The following is a 25,020-nucleotide window of genomic DNA, read 5'->3' as shown; positions in this document are numbered from 1 at the left end:
ATTAGGCCGGGCGCGGTGGCTCAAGCCTGTAATCCCAGCACTTTGGGAGGCCGAGGCGGGTGGATCACAAGGTCAAGAGATCAAGACCATCCTGGTCAACATGGTGAAACCCCGTCTCTACTAAAAATACTAAAAATTAGCTGGGCATGGTGGCGTGTGCCTGTAATCCCAGCTACTCAGGAGGCTGAGGCAGGAGAATTGCCTGAACCCAGGAGGCGGAGGTTGCGGTGAGCCGAGATCGCGCCATTGCACTCCAGCCTGGGCAACAAGAGCGAAACTCCGTCTCAAAAAAAAAAAAAAAAATACAAAAATTAGTCGGGCTTGGTGGTGGCTGCCTTTAATCTCAGCTGCTAGGGAGGCTGAGGCAAAGAGAATTGCTTGAACCTGGGAAGCAGAGGTTGCAGTGAAATGAGATTGTGCCACAGCTCTCTAGCCTGGGCAACAAAGCGAGACTCTGTATCAAAAAAAAAACCTAAATAAATAAATAAATCAAATAAATATTAAAAAATCATTCTTTTAATTTTAAGTATTTTTACTCAATCTCTCTCCAGTCTTTCTTTACCCTGAGAATAGTGACAAACTCTTTGAAGCCTGGTTTATAGCAGTTTGTATGCTGCTGGACAGCATCAGAAGACAGGGAATTTATAGCATTCCCCCAATCTAAAGCAACATATATCATCTCTACAATGCACTCCAATTTCTTTATACAAAGATAAGTGAATGTTTGTAATAAGCCAGCCAGAGCAGCAATAACAGCTAGCATAAACAGTATTTGTGGAAATATTTAGCAGAAAAAGAAACCAATCAGAAACCAGGAAATGAACTCCACTCTTTGTGTTTTTGTTTTTTTTTTTTTTCTAAAAAGCTTTTACCCTTAATACTAAATGGCCTCTGATCCCTTTTATTGTATATGTGCTGCAAGAGGCTGTACAGGCATCTGCCAGTGTGACACAAGAGACGCTGATGGTGTGATTTGCCTTATATGAACATGAGGCCTTCTCACCCCTGTGGTAGCATCCACATATTCTTCTGTCAAACACCTCAGAGCATAATTCTTTGTGTGCTCCTTCTTCCCCAGGAGTGGCTTCACTGTTAACAAACATGTTTCCATTTCTCATCAGAGTAATATAGAGTTCTGTCATAGCCTATAAATCCCAGTAATTGCACCAATTTTAGAGTGTGTGAACTCACTAATTGTGTTCTAACTTCTAACTCTACACATTGGAAAACTAGAAATTTTTTTTGTCATGAAAGGTGCTACAATGGCAATTCTTTCTTTTTCGAAGTTATAATCATTAACAGCTCTATAAATATTAGCTACTATGTATTTATATGGTTTTCTCCAGGAGAATAGGAGTACTCAAGAGCACAGGTTTTATTTTATTCTTTTTTGCATTACTAGAGGGTAGCTTAATGCCTGACACCCATATACTAGGCACTCATGGTGTCTTGGCCAGCTGGATGAATTAATTAGCAAATGACTTACACAGCTATCAGACATTTGGCACCTCTGGGGAAAATTACTGCCACTGGATAAAAGGCTACCATTGGGGAAATGATGTAGTTAAAGCCAAAGAGAACTGGATGAAGTGAGTCAGGGTGAATTTGCTTCATTTGGGCAACTGCCTTTCAGTTTCTTCTGGATTACTTATTAACCAGTGACTAATGGGGAAATCCTTATTCTATAATACTAATCTTATTTTTAATGGTAGCATTTTTATTTTTTTCAGTTTATTAGAATATAGGGGACTTATTATAGTTCTTCATGTAGGTAAACTATTTTCATATTTTAAAATACCATGTAATCCTTAAAAGTAATAAATTTATTTGATGAGGCAGATATTACTCACCTTTTCAGTGGTTCCACTATGGTTGAATATTTTATTAGATTAGCCTTTAATATGAGTCATATCACCTACAACATATTCATGAATTAAACCTTCACATTGCTTATATCCTTGGGTGAAATGTGTTGCATCTATATGTATATTTACAAACACACATACACACCTACAGTGGTATAGTTAATCAAAAGGGTTTTTTTTAATGTAATCTTTTGCTGTATAGAAAGAAGGAAGAAAACGAAGCTCATGAAGGGCTTGATAGGTAATTATTTCATAATTAAATGTTAGGCAGTACTAACCAAGTTCCTTCTTTTGCACAGGGCATTTTGGTTGTGTGTATCATGGGACTTTGTTGGACAATGATGGCAAGAAAATTCACTGTGCTGTGAAATCCTTGAACAGTAAGTGGCATTTTATTTAACCGTGGAGTATGCTTTTGTGGTTTGCAACCTAATAAATTGCTTATAATAAAACGTTGATTTACACTTTCCCCTTGTGGAAAAATCAGCTACCACTGAAATTATGGGCCTAATTCTGAAAATTTGTTTTGCTCTAAACTTTCATTGAACTATTTCCTCTGAAATGATCCCTCAGAGCTCTCATAAGTAAGCAGGTAGGAGAAATGAGGTTTTTGGATGAACTGAGTATCATTTAACTATAACTATGTTTGGCTTATAATATTTGTTTTGCAAGTGACAGTTATGGAAACTATTGGAAGCATGTTGGCACATACAATAGTAATGACTCATTTTACCCAGAGGCATTACTATAATTAATTTTTAACTACACTTTCCATTTAAAAGATAAAAAATGAAATAAGACAAACAGGAGAAAACTACACTGGCAGAAAATTGAAAAATCATAAGTACGGTAATACCTCATTTATCCACATTTTTGGAGAATGAGGCATTCCACATATATGAACTTCCTAAATAAGTGAAACTTACCCCTTTTTAATGCTGAAACATTACTTCAAATTGTAGTTGTTATTGAGAAAATCCTTCAAAGATGAAATGCATACTCTGTTTAAGGGAATGCTTCCAAATACAAACTAAGCCTTTACTAGTGACCCCAAGCCATAATTATAGCCATAAATTACTATGCTACACAAACAGTGTACTCCGCATACATAGTGTTCCTGGCTCTGCCTTTGTTGACAGGTCTCACATGCTTGCATTTTCTACTCCCATTTCTCATTTTCTGCTTGCAAATTGCAGCAGCCTGAAAAATGTTAACCAGCATTACTACAAACTTATATGGGAATTAATAAGCTTTAAGTGAACAAATGAAAGGTTTTCCTGCAAGATACTTTATTGCCACAACTACTTCAGTCTTTTTAAAATATAAATCGACATGCTAAGCGTTGTTCTACATGGTTAATTTTGTTGGAAGTATGACCACGAGGGAAATCAAGGGACAGTCTTTATGAAACCTACGTACAAACTTTGTACTAAGTTTATAGGAGAGAACCTGGTGGCTGGCTGGACTCTATCTTGCAAAAGTGTGTGTCAGTGGTGACTGGAAGGCATAGTGCAGGGTGTCATCATTTCCTCAGATGTGCTGTAAAAAGAACACTCTGGGGTTGAAGCCTCAGGACAAGATGTTAACTGTATATTTTTTTCCCTTTCATTGTGCTTCCAATCGAAATTTGACAAAGTATTTACTGCTCCATAATGAAGTTAATGTCTCCACCACTGGATTTCTTAGGAATCACGGACATAGGAGAAGTTTCCCAGTTTCTGACCGAGGGAATCATCATGAAAGATTTTAGCCATCCCAATGTCCTCTCGCTCCTGGGAATCTGCCTGCGAAGTGAAGGGTCTCCGCTGGTGGTCCTACCATACATGAAACATGGAGATCTTCGAAATTTCATTCGAAATGAGACTCATGTAAGTTTACTGCCAAACTTACTAACTGGAAAACTGGCTGTAAGGCAGGCATGCCTTCAAAATAGGCCTGCTCTGAGTTCTTAAAAAGCTAGTAGCCAAAGGTGCACATTTAAAATGTTGGCACCATTCCAATGTACCTCAAAATCTTCTATCCTGGTGGGAAATAGTGACACCTGGAAGGGTTTCCGGTAATGATGATTCCAATTTGCTCTGCGATCAACGTTGGTGTACCTTTCCCCGATAGGGACATTTAGTCATCTTTGAGTGTCTACTATATGCCAGAAACTGTGCACAACACAGGAGAAGTAGAAGCAGAGAAAGCCTTGGCCCATATGGAATGTTAACTCTAGAAGGCATTGAAGAATTAGCTGCAGATGCATCCCTTGTTGTTCTTCATCCTTGCCATCCACTCTCATACCTCAGGACCTTTGCACTTGCACTCCCTCTGCCTAGAACACTCTCCCCCTAAATAGCCACATATCTCACTTTATCATCCTCTTCAGCTCTGGGCCATAATGTCGTCTTCAGCATAAGGCTTCCCTGAACTGTTTAAAATTGCAACTGACCACATTGAATGGCTTCAGACTCCTCTTCCCTGCTCCATTTTCTCCCATCACACTTATCATCATCTGACACACGAGGCCTGAGCTGGCCAATACTATGGCCATGAGCCACATGTAAAAGGAGGCTACTTCGAACTGAAATGTGCTGTGTGGTGCAGAATACATCCCAGATTCTCAATATTTAGTATAAAAAAAGAAGGTGAAATATCTCACTAGTAGTTGTTTCTATTGATTACATGCTGAAATATTTTGGATGTTTGGGGTTGAAAAATATATTGTGAAAATTGATTTTACCTGTTTCTTTTTACTTTTTAATATGGCTACCAGAAAATTTTAAATTATATGTGTGACTTGCTTTCTATTTCTATTGTATAGCACTGTAGTAGAGAATAAACAAAAATAATAACTATGTATATGTGTATGTGTGCATATATATGTACACATACCCTCATTCCATTAGAATGGAAGCTCATGAGGGTAGGATTTTTGTGTATTTCGTTCACTGCTGTGGCTAAAACACCTAAAACAGTGTTTAGCACATAGACTCTGAGTAAATAATTTTTGAATGAATCAGCTAACGGTTACAAAAAGTTTCTTAGCCTCTTGCAAGTGGTAGGTTCTTTTTGTGACATTTATGCCAGGACCTAAAAGTCTCCAGGCCAGAACCAGGGAGGGTGGGAGGAAGAATCTCAAGACTGAATTCATAGATGGCTTCAGGCTCCATCTCGGTTCCGGCTGTCCAGGTATCTGTGGGAGTTAATGAAGTAGCCTTACCTTGATCAAAAACAGCTTTATAAATATGAGGTCAAATTCTCAGAGAAAATAAGCTCTAGAAGAGTAAAGATATTATTCAGCCCAAAGAATAAAGCATTCCTTAGCAGTGAGTTTTTTCACGTAAGGTGAATTGACCTTACAAAGCACACAGCCGCCCTGACCCGCTTCAACTTTTCTTATTACCCTGATGCATTAATGTGGCTGGAGATGCTACCTTCTCCAGGGTTGTATTACCCCAGGGCTAAAGCATGATAGCGACTTCTTGTTATCCGGAACAGAGTAGTGCCGGATTGGATTTTTTAACTCAAGGTGTTGATACTGAGGACAACCACAAATCCAGATACATCTTAAAGAGAAACCTAAAGCCAGGAACCGGCCTTTCTCTGTACTGTGTGCATTGAGGGGCCAAAGTTCTTCTTGTAGGGACCGCACTGACTACATCTTGCACTGACAAACTCCTCAGGGAATGTTGAAGATGGAATACCCCATTCCTGATTGCCAGCCAGTGACATCACCAGACTTGACATCTGAGTGGTTTGGGGTGATTCCTTTCTGAGCCACCTCTATTCACAGTGGGTTTCTAATGTTCTGACACCTTGTGCCTTGCTGACCCTGGAAGGACTGTCCCTCCCAAGGCTAGCTTATTCCTACAAATAGTAAACAACTTGCCTTCAAAACATACCCATCATGTGCAATCCAGAGCACTTACTTAACCTCCTTTATCAAGCTCTTACACTTTGGGTCACTATCCACCCTCCCTAATCACCCCAAGGGCCCAGTTCCAGACTACTGGAAACATCCCTGGAGCCTGCTGAAATACTCCAAATTGGCTAGTTCCAAACCTGCTTACCCTGCCTATCCAGTTCCTTCCAAGGGAAACTGCAATGAAGCCTCTCCTCCTGTTTTTCTCCTCACTCCCTCGGCCTCCAGACCCCAGGGCTTCCCCCACGTGACCCTGCATAACAGTTTGTGCCCCCTCCTCTTGCAAACTGTGAGCAGCAAACTATCTTTTCAATGGCAATTGTTTCCTGTTCTGTGGGCCTCCTCAGACCTGGAAAATAATAAAACTACATTTTAAAAACGCCTCTATTTCCCCATCTGGAAAATGGAGCCTGTAACACCTGCCTGACAGAAGTGTAGAAGTAGCCATAATTTATAAAAATAACGAGCCTGGTGTTTTGCATACAATAAGTACTTAACAAATGGTTGATCTATCAATGGGGCACAATTTTTGTTGATGTTTTGTTTTTGGAGACAAGGTCTCTGTCACCCAGACTGGAGTGCCTTGGCACAGTCATAGTGCACTTGAAGTATCCAAGTCCTGGGCTCGAGTGATCCTCCCTCCTCAGACTACTAAGCAACTGGGACTACAAGTGCACACCACCACACCAAGCTCGTTTTGTGGGCAGTGGATGGAAGTAAAAAGACAGGCTCTCACTGTATTGCCCAGGCTGATCTCAAACTCCTGGCCTCAAGCCATCCCCTCACCTTGGCCTCCCAAAGTTCTGGGATTATAAGCTTGAGCCACCAAGCCCAAACTAATTTTTGAGACAAGATAATTTTTTATAAATAAACATTTCAGAATTCTAAGATCAAAATCAGAAGAGTAGATGCTTAGTTTATGCTTTTCCAACTTTCTTTGATTGCAGAATCCAACTGTAAAAGATCTTATTGGCTTTGGTCTTCAAGTAGCCAAAGGCATGAAATATCTTGCAAGCAAAAAGTTTGTCCACAGAGACTTGGCTGCAAGAAACTGTATGTAAGTATTAGAATCTCTGCGACCACAGTCCAAATTAAGTGACAAGGAGGAATCTGTTCCCCACTGTTCAATGCTAGTTAGGCTGTTTTCTCTTCTTATGCAGAAGTCCTTTATTTCTGTTATAATTTTAAATGGATGTGTAAGCCCTGGGGATGTGGGTGGGACTTTCAGACTTTATCCAACAGAGAATTTAAAAGGATTCTCCATAGGGGGTCTTACACAGCTGTTGTGTACTTTTGCTTTTCTCAGTCCTTCCCTCCAGTAGCTCTTAATGTTGTGGTTTCACACTGCATTAGTGTTGGGGAGGGAGAATTTGATCTTCAGCATTTGACAGTGAAAAGGAGAGGGCTGGGAACACAAATACCAACATATTGCAACTTCCCAAGAGTGGATTTGAAGCCAGCTTGCAGAAGCCCTACCAAAAATGGTATTTGAGAATGCATATACAAAGAACTTTATTTGTGTCTGGCTGCCTGGCTGTATAACACAACAGTCAACAGTTTGTAATTGAGTTCATCCTTTCCCTTGCATAGCAATCATTCGTGACTTACGGTATGTGTGAAAGAAAGAGCTGTGCTATTAATTTCCTACCTTGGTTTTGGTCAATGTAACAACATAAAAGCCAGCTTAAACAGAGTGTGCGTAGCCCCAGATAACGGAAATTGATTTTTGTGAATTTTGCTGTTTTTCTCAGATCCTTTACTGTGTATCTTAGTTCTCTATTACCTCAGCGGTGGGATATATGAGTTTTATGTGCTAACCTACCTCATTTAAGAATGAAAAAGTAAAGTATCAGTCCCCTGTCATGCTCTTCCATAAAACTGAGTATTGCTAATAAGTTGACAAGTGAAGATTGGTGATTTCTTGGGGAGTCAATTGGCATACTCTATTTAGTCAACCAAAGAAAACCCCTAGGAGAGGCAGCCTTACTACTGCAGATCTACGTTAAAGCAAAAAGGACTTTCTTACGCCATACAATTCATGATCTCTTTCCTCAGCCTGTTAAATTGGCAATGTCAATGTCAAGCATTTTTATTCAAGAATTCTGTTGTTAAGTTGGTGTTAGTCAATGAGGCTAGATGAAGTACTTCCTTCGGAAGTTATGGATTTCAAATACTGAAGCCACTTGTTTAACCTGTAGATATTCAGCATCATTGTAAATTATTCTGTTTCAGCCACTGGTAATAATTTTTGTCCTTTCTATAGGCTGGATGAAAAATTCACTGTCAAGGTTGCTGATTTTGGTCTTGCCAGAGATATGTATGATAAAGAATACTATAGTGTACACAACAAAACAGGTGCAAAGCTGCCAGTGAAGTGGATGGCTTTGGAAAGTCTACAAACTCAAAAGTTTACCACCAAGTCAGATGTGGTAATGTATTGATCATCTCTGACTTTCTCATCTTTTACTTTAATATCCAACTTTGTTTGAAGTTTTGTGGCTACTTAATTTAAAAAAAAACCTCAACATCACCAATTCCAGTTTTCTTCATATGTAAAAATGGACTTGTCTGATATGTATACATTGTATATTTTCATAAATTCACTCATTTATTCAAAAATGTTTGTTGAGTGGGGCAACATACTGGCTCCTTAAAAAGCCCAGAGCCAAACCAAGCATGAACCCTGTTGGCCAAGAACTTTGGCTCATAAGGGAAGAGATGAGATAGTCAACAATGACTGTGACACAGGTGGACTGGAATGAGCCTGATTCTCATAGCCCCAGGCGAACAAGAATTCATCATCAAGAAATCTGGAAGCTGTAACCAAGGCAGTCTAGCAGTGAGGGCATCCCTGGGTCTAGCTAGACAAGTGCCTTCCCTTATCTGCAAAGGCCATCCTTCTTGCACAAAACACAAAAGGCATGCACCTGAGTGCTGAGGCTGGGGGAAATACTCACCTGGGCAGCCAGATTCACCACATTCCCCTTCCACCCTAAGAAGGTCATTTGAATTGAGTTAAAGGATAGCAGGTTTGGAGTTGGGTAGCTGGGCAATGGAAATACCAATCCAGGTAAGGCAGAAGAGCAGGAAAGTTAAAAGGAAACAGTACTTAGTTGATTATTTAGCAAGAACAGAATGCACAGAGGGAAGTTATTAGAATAAACTGAGAAAAATATATTTATACTAGGTCATAGAGTTCCTTGAAAACCAAATGAGTGTATGGAATTTATTCTCTGGTCATATGAAAGCAAAAATGTAATCGGATTAGACTTCAGTCCCTCATCATTGTATTAGTCTGTTCTCACACTGCTATAAAGAAATACTGAGCCTGGGTAATTATAAAAAGAGATTTAATTGGCTCACAGTTCTGTAGGCTCTACAGGAAGCATGGCTGGGGAGGCCTCGGGGAGCTTTTACCTATAGCAGAAGGCAAAATAGATGCAGGCATTTTACATGGCAGGAGTAGGACTAAGGAGGCTGGGGGAGGCGCCACACACTTTTAAACAACCAGATCTCCTGAGAACTGCATCACAGGAACAGCACCAAAGGAAAAAAATCTGTCCCCGTGATCCAATCGTCTCCAACCAAGTCCCTCTCCCAACATTGGGGATTACAATTTAACATGAGAGTTGGGCGAGAACACAGAATCAAACCACGTCATTCCACACTGGTCCCTCCCAAATCTCATGTTCTTCTCACATTTCAAAACTCAGTCATGCCTTCCCAACTGTCCCTCAAAGTCTGAACTGATTCCAACATCAACTCAAAAGTCCAAGTCCAAAGTCTCATCTGAGACAAGGCAAGTCCCTTCTGCCTATAAGCCTGTAAAATCAAAAACAAGTTAGTTGCTTCCAAGATACAATGGGGGGTGCAGGCATTGGGTGAATGCTCCCATTCCATACGGAATAGCCCTTTGGCTAAAACAAAGGGGTTCCAGGTTCCATGCAAGTCCAAAACCCAGCAAGGCAGTTATTAAATCTTAAAGCTCCAAAATATTTTTTTTTAACTCCATGTCTCACATTCAGGGCATGCTGATGCAAAGAGTGGGCCTCCAAGGCCTTCGGCAACTCCACCCCGTGGCTCTTTTGAGTGCCTGCAGCTTTTTCAGGCACATGGTACAAGCTGTAGATGGATCTAACATTCTGAGATCTGGAGGATGGTGGTCCTCTTCTCACAGCTCTACCAGGCAATGCCCCAGCACAGAGGGGAGGTCTCAGGGAGCTTTTTACCCATGGCAGAAGGCAAAGCAGGAGCATGACCAAGGTGGGGACAAGCTCTCACCAAGGGGAGAGGTGCCACACACTTTTAAACAACCAGATCTCCTTGGAACTCTATCACAAGAACAGCACCAAAGGGAGAAATCTGCCCCCATGATGCAATTGCCTCCTGCCAGGCCTCAACACCAACACTGGTGATTATAATTCAACATGAGGTTTGAATGGGTACACAAATCCAAACCATATCATTCTCTAAGAGGACTTGACTTGAAAGGAGTAGAAGCAGGAAGATGAAGTGAGAGGTGGAACTTGAAATAAGACAGAAACTGAGAATGAAAGGTAGAGATGGAAGGAGGAGCATCTCAGAGGTAGAATCAAAAGTATTTACCAAGGAATTGATAAAAAGTCAAGGATGAGCAAAAGTACATGCTGGTGCAATAACACATATGTGAAGCACAGAAGCAAAAGCTGAACTCAGAAGAAAAATAACAAGTTGAGCCTTAAACACACTGAGTTTGCCTTGGAGTAGAATGTTCAGGCAGAGAAGTCCATCAGGCAATTGAAAGTGTGGATCTGCAGCTTGTAAAAAATGTGTTATTCAGCTTAGGCTGCCATACAATAGACCACAGACTGGTTGGCTTAAACAATAAAAATTTAGTTCTAACCATTCTGAAGTCTAGAAGTCCAAGATCAAGGTGCCAGCATCATTTGGCTCTATTGAAGGCTCTCTTCTTGGCTTACAGATGGCCACCTTCTTGCTGTGTCCTCACACGGCTGAAAGAATGAGAGCCAGTTCTCCAGTGTCTCTTCTTAGAAGGGCACTAATCCCAGCATGAAGGCTCGCCCTCATGACTTATACTCTCCTGCTCCTCTGCCTCAACTGGATTGATATTTCCTAATCCAGCTGCCCAACTCCAAACCCGTTATCCTTTAACCCAATTCAAATGTCACTTCTCCTTAGGGTGGAAGGGAAATGTGGTGAATCTGGCTGCCCAGGTGAGTGTTTCTCCCAGCCTCAGCACTCAGGTGCGTGCCTTTTGTGTTTTGTGCAAGAAGGATGGCCTTTGCAGATAAGGGAAGGCACTTGTCTAGCTAGACCCAGGGATCATGCCCTCACTGCTAGACTGCCTTGGTTACAGCTTCCAGATTTCTTGGTGTAGAATTCTTGCTCGCCTGGGGCTATGAGAATCAGGGCTCATTCCAGTCCACCTGTGTCACAGTCATTGTTGACCATCTCATCTCCTCCCTTCAGAGATAAATTGAATTACCTCTAAATGGCCCCATCGTTAAACACTGTCACATTGGGGCTTAGAGCTTCAACATATGAATTTCCAGGGAACACAATTCAGTCCATAACAGGGGTCAAGGCTGGGAATATGCTTTTGAGAGTCCAAAAGCAATTATTCAATAGAACCTATGTGTATAAAGTGAAAAAGACAAGCAGTGATGTAAGAGACCCAGGAGAAGAGACTACCATGAAAGTCCGAGGAAGAGAAAGTCTCAAGGAGAAACTAGATGCTCAACGGAGTCCACTCTACTCAGTACACCAGAAGGGTCTTGGAAGCTGAGTAACTTGAGTGATTTGGAGGTTTAGAGTGTGCCGAGGAGCCCAGGTGTTGAACGGAATGGAGAGTACACTTATTTTATTCACATGTAGGTCAGAGAACTGTGATGTCTGGAGACAGAGAAACACTTGATGTTTCACTCTTTCAGGGTAACAACTAAATAGGGAAATGTGCAAACAAGGTAGCCAGAAAATAATGTTCAGAGAGGGCATACACTTGAAGAGAAAGGGTTGGTAGCTTTTGAGAGATGATGGGGCAGAGATCTGAGTGTGATATGGGAAGCAAGAAGTCATCTTATCCACCTCTCTGTGAATCAGCAAGAGGGAGAGGTGTGGCCCCTACTGGCAAGAGTTCCAAAGAAACTGTGACTTCAAGCGAAAGCTGAGTTTCGGTTCCTGTGAGGAAGTAGGGAAACTATTAGGGAATATGTTGAGGTGACTGGGAGTTTGTTTTCAATAAGTAAGTATGTCGTAGGTCATGATGGAGGACGAGAACTTCAGCCTGCATGAGACTGATAAGAGAAAGGGATGGTGCATTTTAGAGCTTAATGCCTGGGATTTTGATCCTGAAAGATTCTGAAAGAGATGAAAGAAGTGGGTACTAGAGAGGGAGACTGGGGACATGTTAGTGACAGTGGTAGGTGAAGACAAAAGGTAGGGAGAATTAACCTATCCTCCAGGAACATACTGTTCATTCAGACTGGAGTGTTAGTCTGCTATTAAGAGCCAGAGCCAACTTTTACAACTCAATAATAAGACTGTCTTCGTCTGTTTTGTGCTGCTATAACACAATACCACAAATTGGGTGGGTGATTTATGATGAACAGAAATGTATTTGGTTCACAGTTCTGGAGGCTGGGAAGTCCAGGAGTCTGGGAATTTCACATCTGCTGAGGGTCTTCTTGCTGTGTCATAATATGGTGGAAGGCATCATATGCATGTGAGAGAGTGCAAGAGAAAGCAAGAAGTGACCAGACTCTTATGAAAAACCCACTTCCACAATAATGAACTAACTCCCAAGATAGTGACATTAATCCACTCATAAGAGTAGAGCTCTCATGACCTCTTAAAGGTCCCTCCTCTGAACACTGTTGTATTGGAAGGGAATTAAGTGTCCAACACATGAACTTTGAGGGACACATTCAGACCATAGCAAAGGCAAATTTTTTCAATTTTTTAAAGAAGGCAAAAGACTTGATTAGACATTTTACCAAAGAGATGTATGAATAGCTAGCTAATGAGCACATGAAATGAAAACATGTGCCCACATGAAGATTTGTACATGAATGATCACAGTAGTATTATTCATAATAGCCAAAAAAACAGAAGCCATCTTAACGTCCATCCACTGGTGAATGGATAAACAAAGTGTGGTGGGTCCATACAGTAGACTAACCATTCATCAACATAAAGGAACTACTGATGCCTACAACTGCATGGATAAACCTCAGAAACATTATGTTAAGTGAAAAAAGGCAGGTTTTAAAAATTACATGTTGAATAGTTCCATTTATATGAAATTTCTAGAAAGAGACAGAACTATAGAGTCAGAAAACAAATCAGTGATTGCCTGGGGCCGAGAGAAGGAGTGAGGATAAACCACAAGTGGGCATGAGGGAACCTTCTGGAATGTTCAAATGATCTAAAACTGGACTGTGATGATATGATAGCTGCATGTCTATATAAATTTACTAAACATCATTGACTATACACTTAACAATCAATGAGTTTTATGATCTATAAATTATACCTCAACAAAGCTGATTTATAACAAAGAATCTGTTGAAATTTTGGATGTTTAAGGCAAGTGTTGGGATTCTAAGCTTCTTGACAGCCACATACTCACAACAATACCACCACCTCCCTGAGAAACACACAGACTGGACAGAGGCCGAGGTTTCTCCCATAGCCGCAGTCACTCAGATACTTGACTGGAAATGTACATAAGTTTCTGCAGATAGGATGGTGCTAGTTCTCTCTCCCTCTCATTGAAAGACACTATGCTGTGCTACATAAAGGGTTAACCTGAATAATCTGTACATAATGCTGCTTTGGGAAATGGTTACTGATTGCATGGATAAACTTGCACAATGTTTTACTTTCTAGGACAGCACAATCTTAAATGTTGACATGGAACATTTCCAAAAGCATGTAATGAGCTGTGTGTATGTTGAAACCTACGAACAAAAACTTGCCTGCTTGTAGATTCGGTTTTCTTTCTAGAAAATACCCGTATGGAGTTTGGCTAAAGTCTGAATACTCTTTAAATCCATTCAAACAAAATCAGTGGTCACTACACTCGAAATCACTCACACCCTCCTCTGAACCCTGGTGCAATGGGTGTTGCAATTGTATCATACACTGTTTCACACTTAATACAAGTTCTTCCATTAAAGTCTATTGACTTCCTTGTTCTCAGTCCTTATCTGCCTCATCTTTCTGAAGCATTTAACATTGTAACACTCATTTTTCTTGAAATTTCCTCTTTGTTTGGTTTCTGGGACACTGAACTTCTGCTCTAGGTTGTTTTATTTCTCCTCAATGGCTTCTCTTCCTTCTCTCACTTCTTAGAGGTAACTGTCTCCCAGGATTTTTGTCCTAAGGGGGTCATCCTCCACCAACAATTGGAACCATTTCCGTCAATAATCACCTCTGATTCTCTCCACCTGTTTGTCGTCATCAGGGTCACAAATTTACCACGTTCAAAATCAAATTCTTTCCTGCCAAACCTTCAGTTTCTCACTTCCTGGCTTCTATTAATGGCAACACCATTGTGTAATGTACCCACTCCTCATTCTTTTTTAGTGTTCAGTTCTTCAGGTTTTGACAAATGCATGCAGTTGTATAACCACCACTCCCACAATCGACATAGAACAGTTCCATCATCCCAGAAAATTTCCTCATGCCCCAGTGTAGTCAATCTCTACCCTATCCCCAGGACCTGGAAATCAGAAAGTCAGATTTATTTTCTGTCTCTAGAGTTTTACTTTTCCTAAAATGTCATATAAATGGAATCATGCAGTCAGTAGTCTTATGAGTTTGTCTCCTTTTACATCACGCTATATATCAGAGCCATCCATGTTGTTGTTATCAGTAGTATCAATATATCATTAAGTCATTCCTTTCTTATTGTGGCAAAAAAACATACATAAAATTTAATATCTGAACTATTTTTTTTAAGTTCCTGGGCACATGTGCAGGATGTGCAGATTTGTTACATAGGTAAACATGTGCCATGGTGGTTTGCTGCACCTATCAACCCATCACCCCGGTATGAAGCTTAGCATGCACTAGCTATTTATCCTGATGCTCTCCTTCTCCCTCTCCCTTCCCCCCAACAGGCCCTAGTGTGTGATGTTCCCCTCCCTTTGTCCATGTGCTCTCATTGTTCAGCTCCCATTTAGTGAGAACATGCAGTGTTTGGTTTTCTGTTCCTGCTTTAGTTTGCTAAGGATAATGACTTCCAGCTTCATTCATGTCCCTGCAAAGGACAGATCTTGTTCCTTTCTATGGCTGCAAATAACCATTTTTTAATCTATAGTACAGTATTGTTAACTATATAAACATTGTTGTGCAACAGATCTCTAGAACTTTTTCATCTTGGCAAAACTGAAACTCTATATCCATTCAACAACAACTCTCCTCTCCCTCCCCCAGCCCCTGCCAACCACTATTCTACTTTGTCTAAGAGGTTGACTACTTAGATACCTCATATAAGTGGAATCATGCAGTATTTGTCTTTTTATGACTGATTTATTTCATTTAGCAAAATGTTCTCAAGGTTCATCCATGTTATACTATATGACAAGATTTCCTTCTTTTTAAAGTCAGAATAATATTCTATTTTACATATAGGCTACATTTTCTTTATCCATTCATCTGTCAATGGACATTTAGGTTTCTTACCTCTTGGCTATTGTGAATAGCACAGCAGTGGACATGGATGTAAAACTTATCTTTGAGATCCTTTTTTCAATTCTTATGGATACACACTCAGAGATAGGATTGCTGGATCATATGGTAAATTTATTTTAAATTTGTTTAGGGACCTCTCTACTGTTTTCCACAGCAGAGCAGTTCATTCTTTTCTATTTTTGAGTAGTATTCCATTATGCAGATGTACGACATTTTATTTATCCATTCACCAGTTAAAGAACATTTGGGTCCAGGCAAGGTGGCTCATGCCTGTAATCCCAGCACTTTGGGAGGCTGAGGTGGGCAGATCACTTGAGATCAAGAGTTTGAGACCAGCCTAGCCAACATGGTAAAACCCCATCTCCACTAAAAATACCAAAAAACTAAGCCAGGAGTGGTGGCACACACCTGTAATCCCAGCTACACAGGAGGCTGAGACAGGACAGTCTCTTGAACCCCAGAGGCGGAGGTTGCAGTGAGCCGAGATCATGCCACTGCACTCCAGCCTAGGAGACAGAGTGAGACTCCATCTCAAAAATAACAATAATAATAATAAAGAACATTTGGGATCTTTCCAGTTTCAGGCAATTACTTATACAGAATTGTAATGGTTGTAACATTCACTTGAAGGTTTTTCTGTGAAAATAATTTTTATTTCTCTTGGGTGAATATCTAGGAATAAGAGTTAGTAACTGGGTTGTAAGATAAGTGTCCATTTGGGTCCTTTTATGAGAAACTGCCAAGTATTTTTCAAGGTGGTTGTATCATTTTATGTCCCTACCATATCAATTTATCCTTTTATGAGAAACTGACAACTATTTTTCAAAGTGGCTGTATCATTTTATGTCCCTACCAGCAATCCATAAGAGTTCCAGTTATTCAGCATCCTCTCCCATACTTGACATTGTCAGTTTTCTAATTGTTAGCCATCCAGATGGTTGTAACGGTGTCTCATTTTCTTTTTAATCTTTATCTCCCTAATGACTAGTTATGTTGAGCCTCCTTTCATGAGCTTATTTGCCATCCTTATATCACCTTTAGTAAAGTATCTACTCAAATCTTTTGCCTATTTTTTTAAGTATTTATTTTCTGGGGTTATTTTATTGGCTTGTTTTTTTAATTATTGTTTAATTGTTAGAGTTCTCTGTGTATTCTGGATACAGGTATATGTTATCCGATACATTTTTGCAAATGCATTTTTTTTTCTTTTGAGATGAAGTCTCACTCTGTCACCCAGCCTGGAATGCAGTGGTGCAATCTCAGCTCACTGCAACCTCCACCTCTTGGGTTCAAGCAATTCTTGTGCCTCAGCCTCCCCAGTAGCTGAGATTGCAGGCAGGAGCCACCACACCCGGCTAATTTTTGTATTTTTAGTAAAGACAGGGTTTCACCATATTGGCCAGGCTCTTAACGTCAAGTGATCCACCCGCCTCCACCTCCCAAAGTGCTGGGATTATAGGCATAAGCCATTGCCCCACAAATGCATTTTTCTAGTCTGTGGATTACCTTTTCATTTTTTTACTGTTATCTTTCAAAAAGCAGATGTTTTTGATTTTTGTTGAAAATTTTATCAGTTTACCAATAGATAAAACTTCATCAATTTATCCTTTTTTATTATTTTATCAATCCTGGTGTTGATACTATATCCCCATGCATGTACTCCTGAATGCTCAAATTTGCCTATCATCATTCCTTGCTTACCTCAGCAGCAATCCTATTACTTTTCATAGCTTACAACCATCTTTCACATTTAAACATTGCTTTGATCATCACTTTCAGTAAAGTTAGGCCAGAGATTCATCAGATGAGCTCACTGCTGGTGCTCAGATGTCCAAAATGGCTTGACCAATGCTATACGGTAAGCATGGATGACAGAGCTCTCATGCCTTGAAACCAAAACTGACTTGCTTCCTAATGCACATGAATTATACGCCTCCCTCCCCTCAATACACACACACACACACACACACACACACACACACACACACACACAGAGCTTCTCTTTTCTTGATCAGCTTCCTAGTCAGCATCACCCTCCTCCTTCACCGTGCTTCCCTTCACCCAGCTGTCAGCCCCACGATGCTTCCAGGGGAGTGTGGAGTGCAGACAATACAGTGCTCTTCCTGGAAACTGCCTTCCTCTCACCTCCCTGTCTCATGAGTCCTCCAACTCTCTTCCAGTAGCCACTTCTTGCCCACGTGCTTTAATTCCTTGGAAAATTACCCAACTCCGTCCCCCTTTTTTGTGAATTTTTCTCCAGACAAACCTATATGTAGCCTAGGCTGTCAGATAGGGAGACCTGACCACAGAACTTTGGCTTCCTCATCCTAAAATAGAACCAACTGCATTACAGGGTTGCAACCAAGCACAATCCATTATAAGGATTAAATAAGATGCTTTGTCAAGGATATAATGCCTGTGCATGAAGCATTATATGACAGATATGCTCTTTCACCACCCTAATTCCAGAGTAAACCCTCAGGAGCTTCCGTGTTGTACGTATGCAGTGGCGATCCTTACCTATTCTTATTCAGAAATCTCCTAACTGACCTCCATATTGTGAATAAGGTTCTTTTTTCTGTTATAAGCATAGTGCTTAACAGATGCCATCTTTCTGAGCACAACTCAGCCATGTCCGATTGATTTCAGTCTAACCCACTTTCTTTTTTTTTTTTTTTTTTTTTGAGATGGAGTCTTACTCTGTCACCCAGGCTGGAGTGCAGTAGCGGGATCTTGGCTCCGTCTCCTAGGTTCAAGTGATTGTTCTGCTTCACCCTCCCAAGTAGCTGGGATTACAGGTGCACACCATTATGCCTGGCTAATTTTTGTATTTTTAGTAGAGACAGGGTTTCACCATGTTGGCCAGGCTAGTCTCGAACGCCTGACCTCAAGTGATCCACTCACCTTGGGCTCCCAAAGAGCTGTGATTACAGGCATCAGCCACCTTGTCCCACCCTGTCTAACCCACTTTCACAGCACAGACCCATTTTAATCTTATCTGTCCCTAATCTCTTCACCTACTCCAACATGTCAAGCAACAGGAACTATTATACTTATGGTTTAGAATACATGTGCGGCCAGGCAAGTTGGCTCACGCCTGTAATCCTAGCACTTTGGGAGGCCAAGAAGGGTGGATCACCTGAGGTCAGGAGTTCAAGACCAGCCTAGTCAACATGGCAAAACCCCGTCTCTACTAAAAATACAAAAATTAGCTGGGCATGGTGGACACCTATAATCCCAGCTACTCGGGAGGCTGACTGAGGCAGGAGAATCGCTTGAACCTGGGGGCAGAGGTTGCAGTGAGCTGAGATTATGTCACTTCACTCCAACCTGAGCAAAAGAGTGAAACTCCATTTCAAAAAAAAAAAAAAAAAGAGAGAGAGAAAGAAAGGAAGAAAATAAAAATAAAAAACATATGAACTTGTGATCTCTTACCCCTGGCCCAACCCCTCCACCCAAAACTCTCTCCGCCCTCACATTACCTGTACCTATAAAACAAAGTCACCTTGTTCCTCAAGATCTGCCTTACTGTTACTCTCTCCCTGTAGCCTTTCTCAGTACTCCACTGTTATCTCTTTGACTTTTGGCAACCTTTGTACCTCTTTGATATTACTGCTCTATATTACAGCCATTATCTTATTGTCCTGTGTGACAGTTACCTTTGCAATTCTCTTAACCCTCTTCATTCAGTGCTGGAACCTATCTAGTAACTTGAACAGTAGCCTGCTTGTATGTGATCAAGGGTCAATTGATACTTTTAAAATTGATTTTAAATTTTAATGCATTTTCTGAGACTTGAAAGTTAACACAATGATGTCAGAAGTGATGGTTAAAATTTTCAGGCTTTGAAAACTTCTACTTTGCAAAGTTGAATTAGACAGCAAAGTTCTGTAGCTCCCTCCTGGCAAGGAGTTTGAGTTTTCTGTTGGGATCAAGGCAGTCAGCAACCTTCAAGGGTTCTTGCACTTGAGCAAAGGAGTCATTAATGGAAATTCGTATTGGCAATTACAGCATCTACCTCATTTCTTTCTTTCAGTCGCAGTATTCAAAGGCAGGCTTTATTCTCCTTCTTGCTGGGTGTTACAAGCTACACTTGCCTCTCTGTTTTATGTTTTCCTACTCCAGCTGTCTGGTGTGGATTTTCCTTCTGCTCCAAGCTTCTTTCGTCTCTTCCTCCTTATGCTTCCTACTCTTAGAATGGCCTGGAAGTGTTACTGGGCAAGAACTGCCTTCCTGGGTCCTCTCCACAGGGGTGGCCTGCCCGTGCTGACTCTCCTTGTGTCATTCTTGCATGGACACATGTCCAGGGAGAGATAATATGTATGACCTTGTCTATTCTGAGTACAGGGTTATAAATCAAGAAATTGCACGGTTAGTGAAGTTCAGTAGACCAAGCAAGACCTAAGGGTCAGGAACTTTTCAATGTTTATCCCAGTGTGGATTCAGATGTCTTGGGGAATTTTAGCAAGTCACTTAACCTCTCTGTGTCCCTGTGATCTTCCTATATAGTACTGATACAGTTATTTTATAAGAATCTAGCACTTTAACATTTTCATGTTACAGTTTTATTGAAATTAATTTTCAATAGATTTGTTGGCTTATAGTTTTATTATTTCTGATTTTAATATGAATTTTTACTTAAGCTGATTTAGATCTTCCTTTCTTTTTTTTTTTTTTTTTTTTTTTTTTTTTTTTTTTTTTGAGACAGAATCTTGCTGTGTCTCCCATGCTGGAGTGCAGTAGCACAATTTCAGCTCACTGCAACCTCCGCCTTCCTGTTTCAAGCGTTTCTCCTGCCTTAGCCTCCCGAACAGCTGGGATTACAGTGTCTGCTAATACGCCCAGCTAATTTTTGTATTTTTAGTAGAAACGGGGTTTCACCGTGTTGACCAGGCTGGTCTCAAACTCCTGACCTCAGATGATTTGCCCATCTAGGCATCCCAAAGTGCTGGGATTACAGGCGTGAGCCACCACCCCCAGCCAGATCTTCCCCTTTAATATTAACATTTTAATGTGGTTACATTTCTTAAAAGAGTATTTACATTCATTTCATAACCACACCAATTTAAATTTGGGGTGGCTTTCTTTCTTTTACAAGTGATGTAAAATCGTAGTGAAGCTATTGGAAAAGAAAAGGGTAGAAACATGTCAGTGCTTTGACACTGCAGGAGGGAATTTGGAAGATGCCCTTTATTAACGACAGATGGAATCTTCATCATCGTGTAGACTTCAGATCCTCTTTTTGAAAACTTCACACTTACTTATAATCTACACCTTACCTGGTTTAAACAAGTCATGAAAGGTATAGCAAAATGATGGCCTTTAAGGAAATTGTTGCCCAAAACAGAAACCGTATTGAGTATGTTAAGCCAAGTTTAATTATCAAGACCTACTGATTTCCTTTCATATTTGTGCGGTCACATCTCTCACCTGGACTGTCCTTTTTCTTATTTTACTAGTGGTCCTTTGGCGTGCTCCTCTGGGAGCTGATGACAAGAGGAGCCCCACCTTATCCTGATGTGAACACTTTCGATATAACTGTTTACCTGTTGCAAGGGAGAAGGCTCCTACAACCCGAATACTGCCCAGACCCCTTGTAAGTAGTTCTTCCTGTACCTCTTACGTTCTTTACTTTTACAGAAATGCCTGCTTTCAAAGGGTCTCTTACAGCATTTCCTCCTTTTTGAAACAGATATGAAGTCATGCTAAAATGCTGGCACCCTAAAGCTGAAATGCGCCCATCCTTTTCTGAACTGGTGTCCCGGATATCCGCGATCTTCTCTACTTTCATCGGGGAACACTATGTCCATGTGAACGCTACTTATGTGAACGTAAAATGTGTGGCTCCATATCCTTCTCTGTTGTCATCACAAGATAACGCTGACGGCGAGCTGGACACCTGAACAGCCTCTTTCTGGGAGACATCATAGTGCTAGTACTATGTCAAAGCACCAGTCCACACTTTGTCCAGTGGTTTTTTCACTGCCTGACCTTCAAAAGACCATCAATATTCTTTGCTCTTGCCAAAATTGCACTATTATAGGACTTGTATTGTTATTTAAATACTGTATTCTAAGGAATTTCTTATCTGACAGAGCATCAGAACCAGAGACTTGGTCTCACAGGCCACTGCAGCCGTGACAACACTCCTATCATATTGGAGTCCAAAACTTGAATTCTGGGTTGAATTTTTAAAATATCAGGTGCCACTTGATTTCATTTGGGAAACTGAAGCAATGAATGTTGAGGGCTTATCATAGAAAACTCAGAAGAGATAGTAATGTTCAGGACAGACGCAGCAGCACCAGGACAGGCTGCTTGTTTAGAATTCCAGTTTTTCAAAAAACTTTTGTGCATTGTATGGTCAATAACATTTTTCATTACTGGTGGCGTCATTCACCCATTAGGTAAACATTCCCTTTAAATTTTTGTTTGTTTGTTTTTTGAGACAGGGGTTCTCTCTGTTGCCCAGGCTGGAGTGCAGTGGCGTGATCACAGCTCACTGCAACCTCCATCTCCCAGACTCAAGCCTCCTGAATAGCTGGGACTACAGGTGTGCATCACCATGCCTGGGTAATTTTTGAGTTTTTTTTTTTTTTTTGCAGAGACGGGGTTTTGCCATGTTGCCCAGACTGGTTTCGAACTCCTGGACTCAGGCAGTTCACCCACCCCAGCCTCCCAAAGTGCTAGGATTGCAGGCATGAGCCACTGCACCCAGCCCTTCTAAATTTTTGTATAGACATTCCTTTGGTTGGCAGAATATTTATAGGCAATACAGTCAAAGTTTCAAAATGGCATCACACGAAATGTGCTTATAAATGAACAGGATGTATTGTACATAGATAACATTAAGAAGGTTTGTATGAAATAATTTAGTCATCATGAAATATTTAGTTGTCATATAAAAATCCACTGTTTGAGAATGATGCTACTCTGATCTAATGAATGTGAACATATGGATGTTTTGTCTGTATTTTTTTTAAATGACAACTCAAAATAAGACATGTAATTTGTGATGATAAGTATTTTTAAAGGTAACTCAGCATGTTTGTAAAGCAGGATACATTTTACTAAAAGGTTCATTCGTTCCAATCACAGCTCATAGGTAGAGCAAAGAAAGGGTGGATGGATTGAAAAGATTAGCCTCTGTCTTGGGGGCGCTTCCCACCTCACAAACAATTAGAGACAAAACTCTTGGGGAGTTTTATTTTGCATTAGGGTATGTTTTGTGTTAAGCAAAACATATTTTAGAAACAAACAAATGAAAAAGGCAATTGAAAATCCCAGCTATTTCACCTGAATGAAATAGCCACCCTGAGCAGGACTTTGTGATGTTTTGCTCTGTGGAATTTTGTGCTTACTACTGTATAGTGCATGTGGCGTAGGTTACTCTAACTGGTTTTGTCGATGTAAACATTTAAAGTGTTATATTTTTATAAAAATGTTTATTTTTAATGATATGAGAAAAATTTTGTTAGGCCACAAAAACACTGCACTGTGAACATTTTAGAAAAGGTATGTCAGACTGGGATTAATGACCTCATGATTTTCAATGACTGTAAATTGTGATAAGGAAATGTACTGATTGCCAATACATCCCACCCTCATTACATCACCAGGATTTGAAGCCAAGGGTTAACCCAGCAAGCTACAAAGAGGGTGTGTCACACTGAAACTCAATAGTGGAGTTTGGCTGTTGTTGCAGGAAAATGATTATAACCAAAAGCTCTTTGATAGTGGGGAGACTTACCAGAAGACCCAAGGAATTGTACTGAAGAGCTTTATAATCCAAATATTGCTGTTTCATAAATGTAACAAGTAATACTAATTCACAGAGTATTGTAAATAGTGGATGACAAAAGAAAATCTGCTCTGTGGAAAGAAAGAACTGTTTCTACTGGGATCAAGTGAACGAACGCATCAAGAATAGAAAGAACTCGGAGAAACCTCCCATCAACAGGACTGCGCACTTGTATATACATTCTTGAGAACACCGCAATGTGAAAATCAGGTTTGCTATTTATAAACTTGTCCTTAGATTAATGTGTCTGGACAGATTGTGGGAGTAAGTGATTCTCTAAGAATTAAATACTTGTCACTGCCTATACCTGCAGCTGAACTGAATGGTACTTTGTATGTTAATAGTTGTTGTTCTGATAAATCATGCAATTAAAATGAAGTGATGCAACATCTTGTATACTGATAGTTGGTTATTGCCAGTCATGCTTGATTACCCACATTTGCATAATGATAGAGGAAGCCTAAGATTGATTTCACCTGGCTGCATAGAGCTCATCCATATAGGAGAGTCTTAGTCAAGTTAATGCTGAGGAAGTAGTAAAACAACATGCATCCCTGAATCTCAGGAAGTCTCTGTCTTTCCAAGGGTTGGGTCTATGTTACTGATTACCTGGATTTTTCTGACAGTCTTCCAACTGCTGGCACAGCTGTTTTAATATGGTTCTGGTCTCCAATAAGGTGTGTCTTTAGACTAGAAAACACAAAAAATGGAGCCCCATAGTTGGCATACAGATATCTAGGTGTGGGTTGGAGAGAGGCCTTCTTGCCCCCTCAGAAAGACTCTTTATCTACACAGGTGTCTGCCCTTTTACCCCCAGTTACCAGAGAAATTACTTTCAGGTTATCTCCATGTATAGTCTTGTAACGCTAAGGGAATTCAAAGATGATCATTCCAGCCACCTAAGAATTCTGTGATACTTTGGGGAAATCAAAAACCCAGTTTAAAATAATGCCTATAAAATACAGTGGAGACTGATTCTTTACTGGGAAATGATTCAATCCCCGCTTATGGCCAAACTCTCTCCCAGTCAAACGAAGCATTTCCATGGGAAGCTTAATCCAGCTCTCTCCCATGAAGACAAGAACCTGTCATCTTTGCCTCTCTAGAATCTGGCACTTAGTAGATTCTTAAATAATTGCTGAACCAAAACAGCATTTTCTTATTCCCCATCACTTTATTTATTTATTTATTTATTTATTTATTTATTTATTTATTTATATTTTTTGAGACAGGGTCTCACTCTGATGCCCAGGCAGGAGTGCAGTGGCATGATCTTGGCTTGCAGCAACCTCCACCTCCTGGGTTCAAGCAATTCTGCTGTCTCAGCCTCCTGAGTAACTGGAATTTCAGGCACGTGCCACCACATAATCCCAGCTGATTTTTATGTTATTAGTAAAGACGGGGTCTCGCCATGTTGGCCAGGCTGATCTCAAACTCCTGGCCTCAAGCGATCCACTCGCCTCAGCCTCCCAAAGTGCTAGGATTACAGGCATGAGCCACACTGCGCCCTGCCTACTTTAAACCACCATGGATAGAGTTATTGCCTATGTAGCTTCCAGGATGTTTGGTGAACACTGATATGGAGAGGGTAGACATTTGGGGGGACAGAGAAATAGAAAGATGGACCTTTACAAAGTTTGGCATGGTGCTATGCATTTTAAATTACCACAAGGTTTGTGCTTCACAATATAAGCATCAATTATATTTGCTCTCTGATCTACACACAGTAGATTCCATCCTTAAAGAAATAG

The 25,020-nt window shown here is 40.5% G+C and overlaps 1 protein-coding gene across 1 annotated transcript in view; it reads left to right on the top strand.

The window, feature by feature from the left end:
- Positions 1-23,660, top strand: part of MET (MET proto-oncogene, receptor tyrosine kinase) — a 126,725-nt gene extending 103,065 nt beyond the window's left edge. The window contains exons 17-22 of the mRNA XM_003921059.4: positions 2,165-2,245; positions 3,552-3,733; positions 6,720-6,829; positions 8,036-8,201; positions 20,928-21,064; positions 21,161-23,660. Of these exons, the coding sequence (XP_003921108.2) occupies positions 2,165-2,245; positions 3,552-3,733; positions 6,720-6,829; positions 8,036-8,201; positions 20,928-21,064; positions 21,161-21,371 (887 nt within the window). The 3' untranslated portion in view covers positions 21,372-23,660. The remainder of the gene's footprint in view (positions 1-2,164; positions 2,246-3,551; positions 3,734-6,719; positions 6,830-8,035; positions 8,202-20,927; positions 21,065-21,160) is intronic.
- The last annotated feature ends 1,360 nt before the right edge of the window (positions 23,661-25,020 follow it).

The sequence above is a fragment of the Saimiri boliviensis genome, chromosome 10 (genome assembly GCF_048565385.1).
Source record: "Saimiri boliviensis isolate mSaiBol1 chromosome 10, mSaiBol1.pri, whole genome shotgun sequence".
NCBI classification, from domain to species: Eukaryota; Metazoa; Chordata; class Mammalia; order Primates; family Cebidae; genus Saimiri; species Saimiri boliviensis.
The sequence above is the reverse complement of the archived record's forward strand: the minus strand, read 5'-3'. Positions and strand labels throughout refer to the sequence as shown.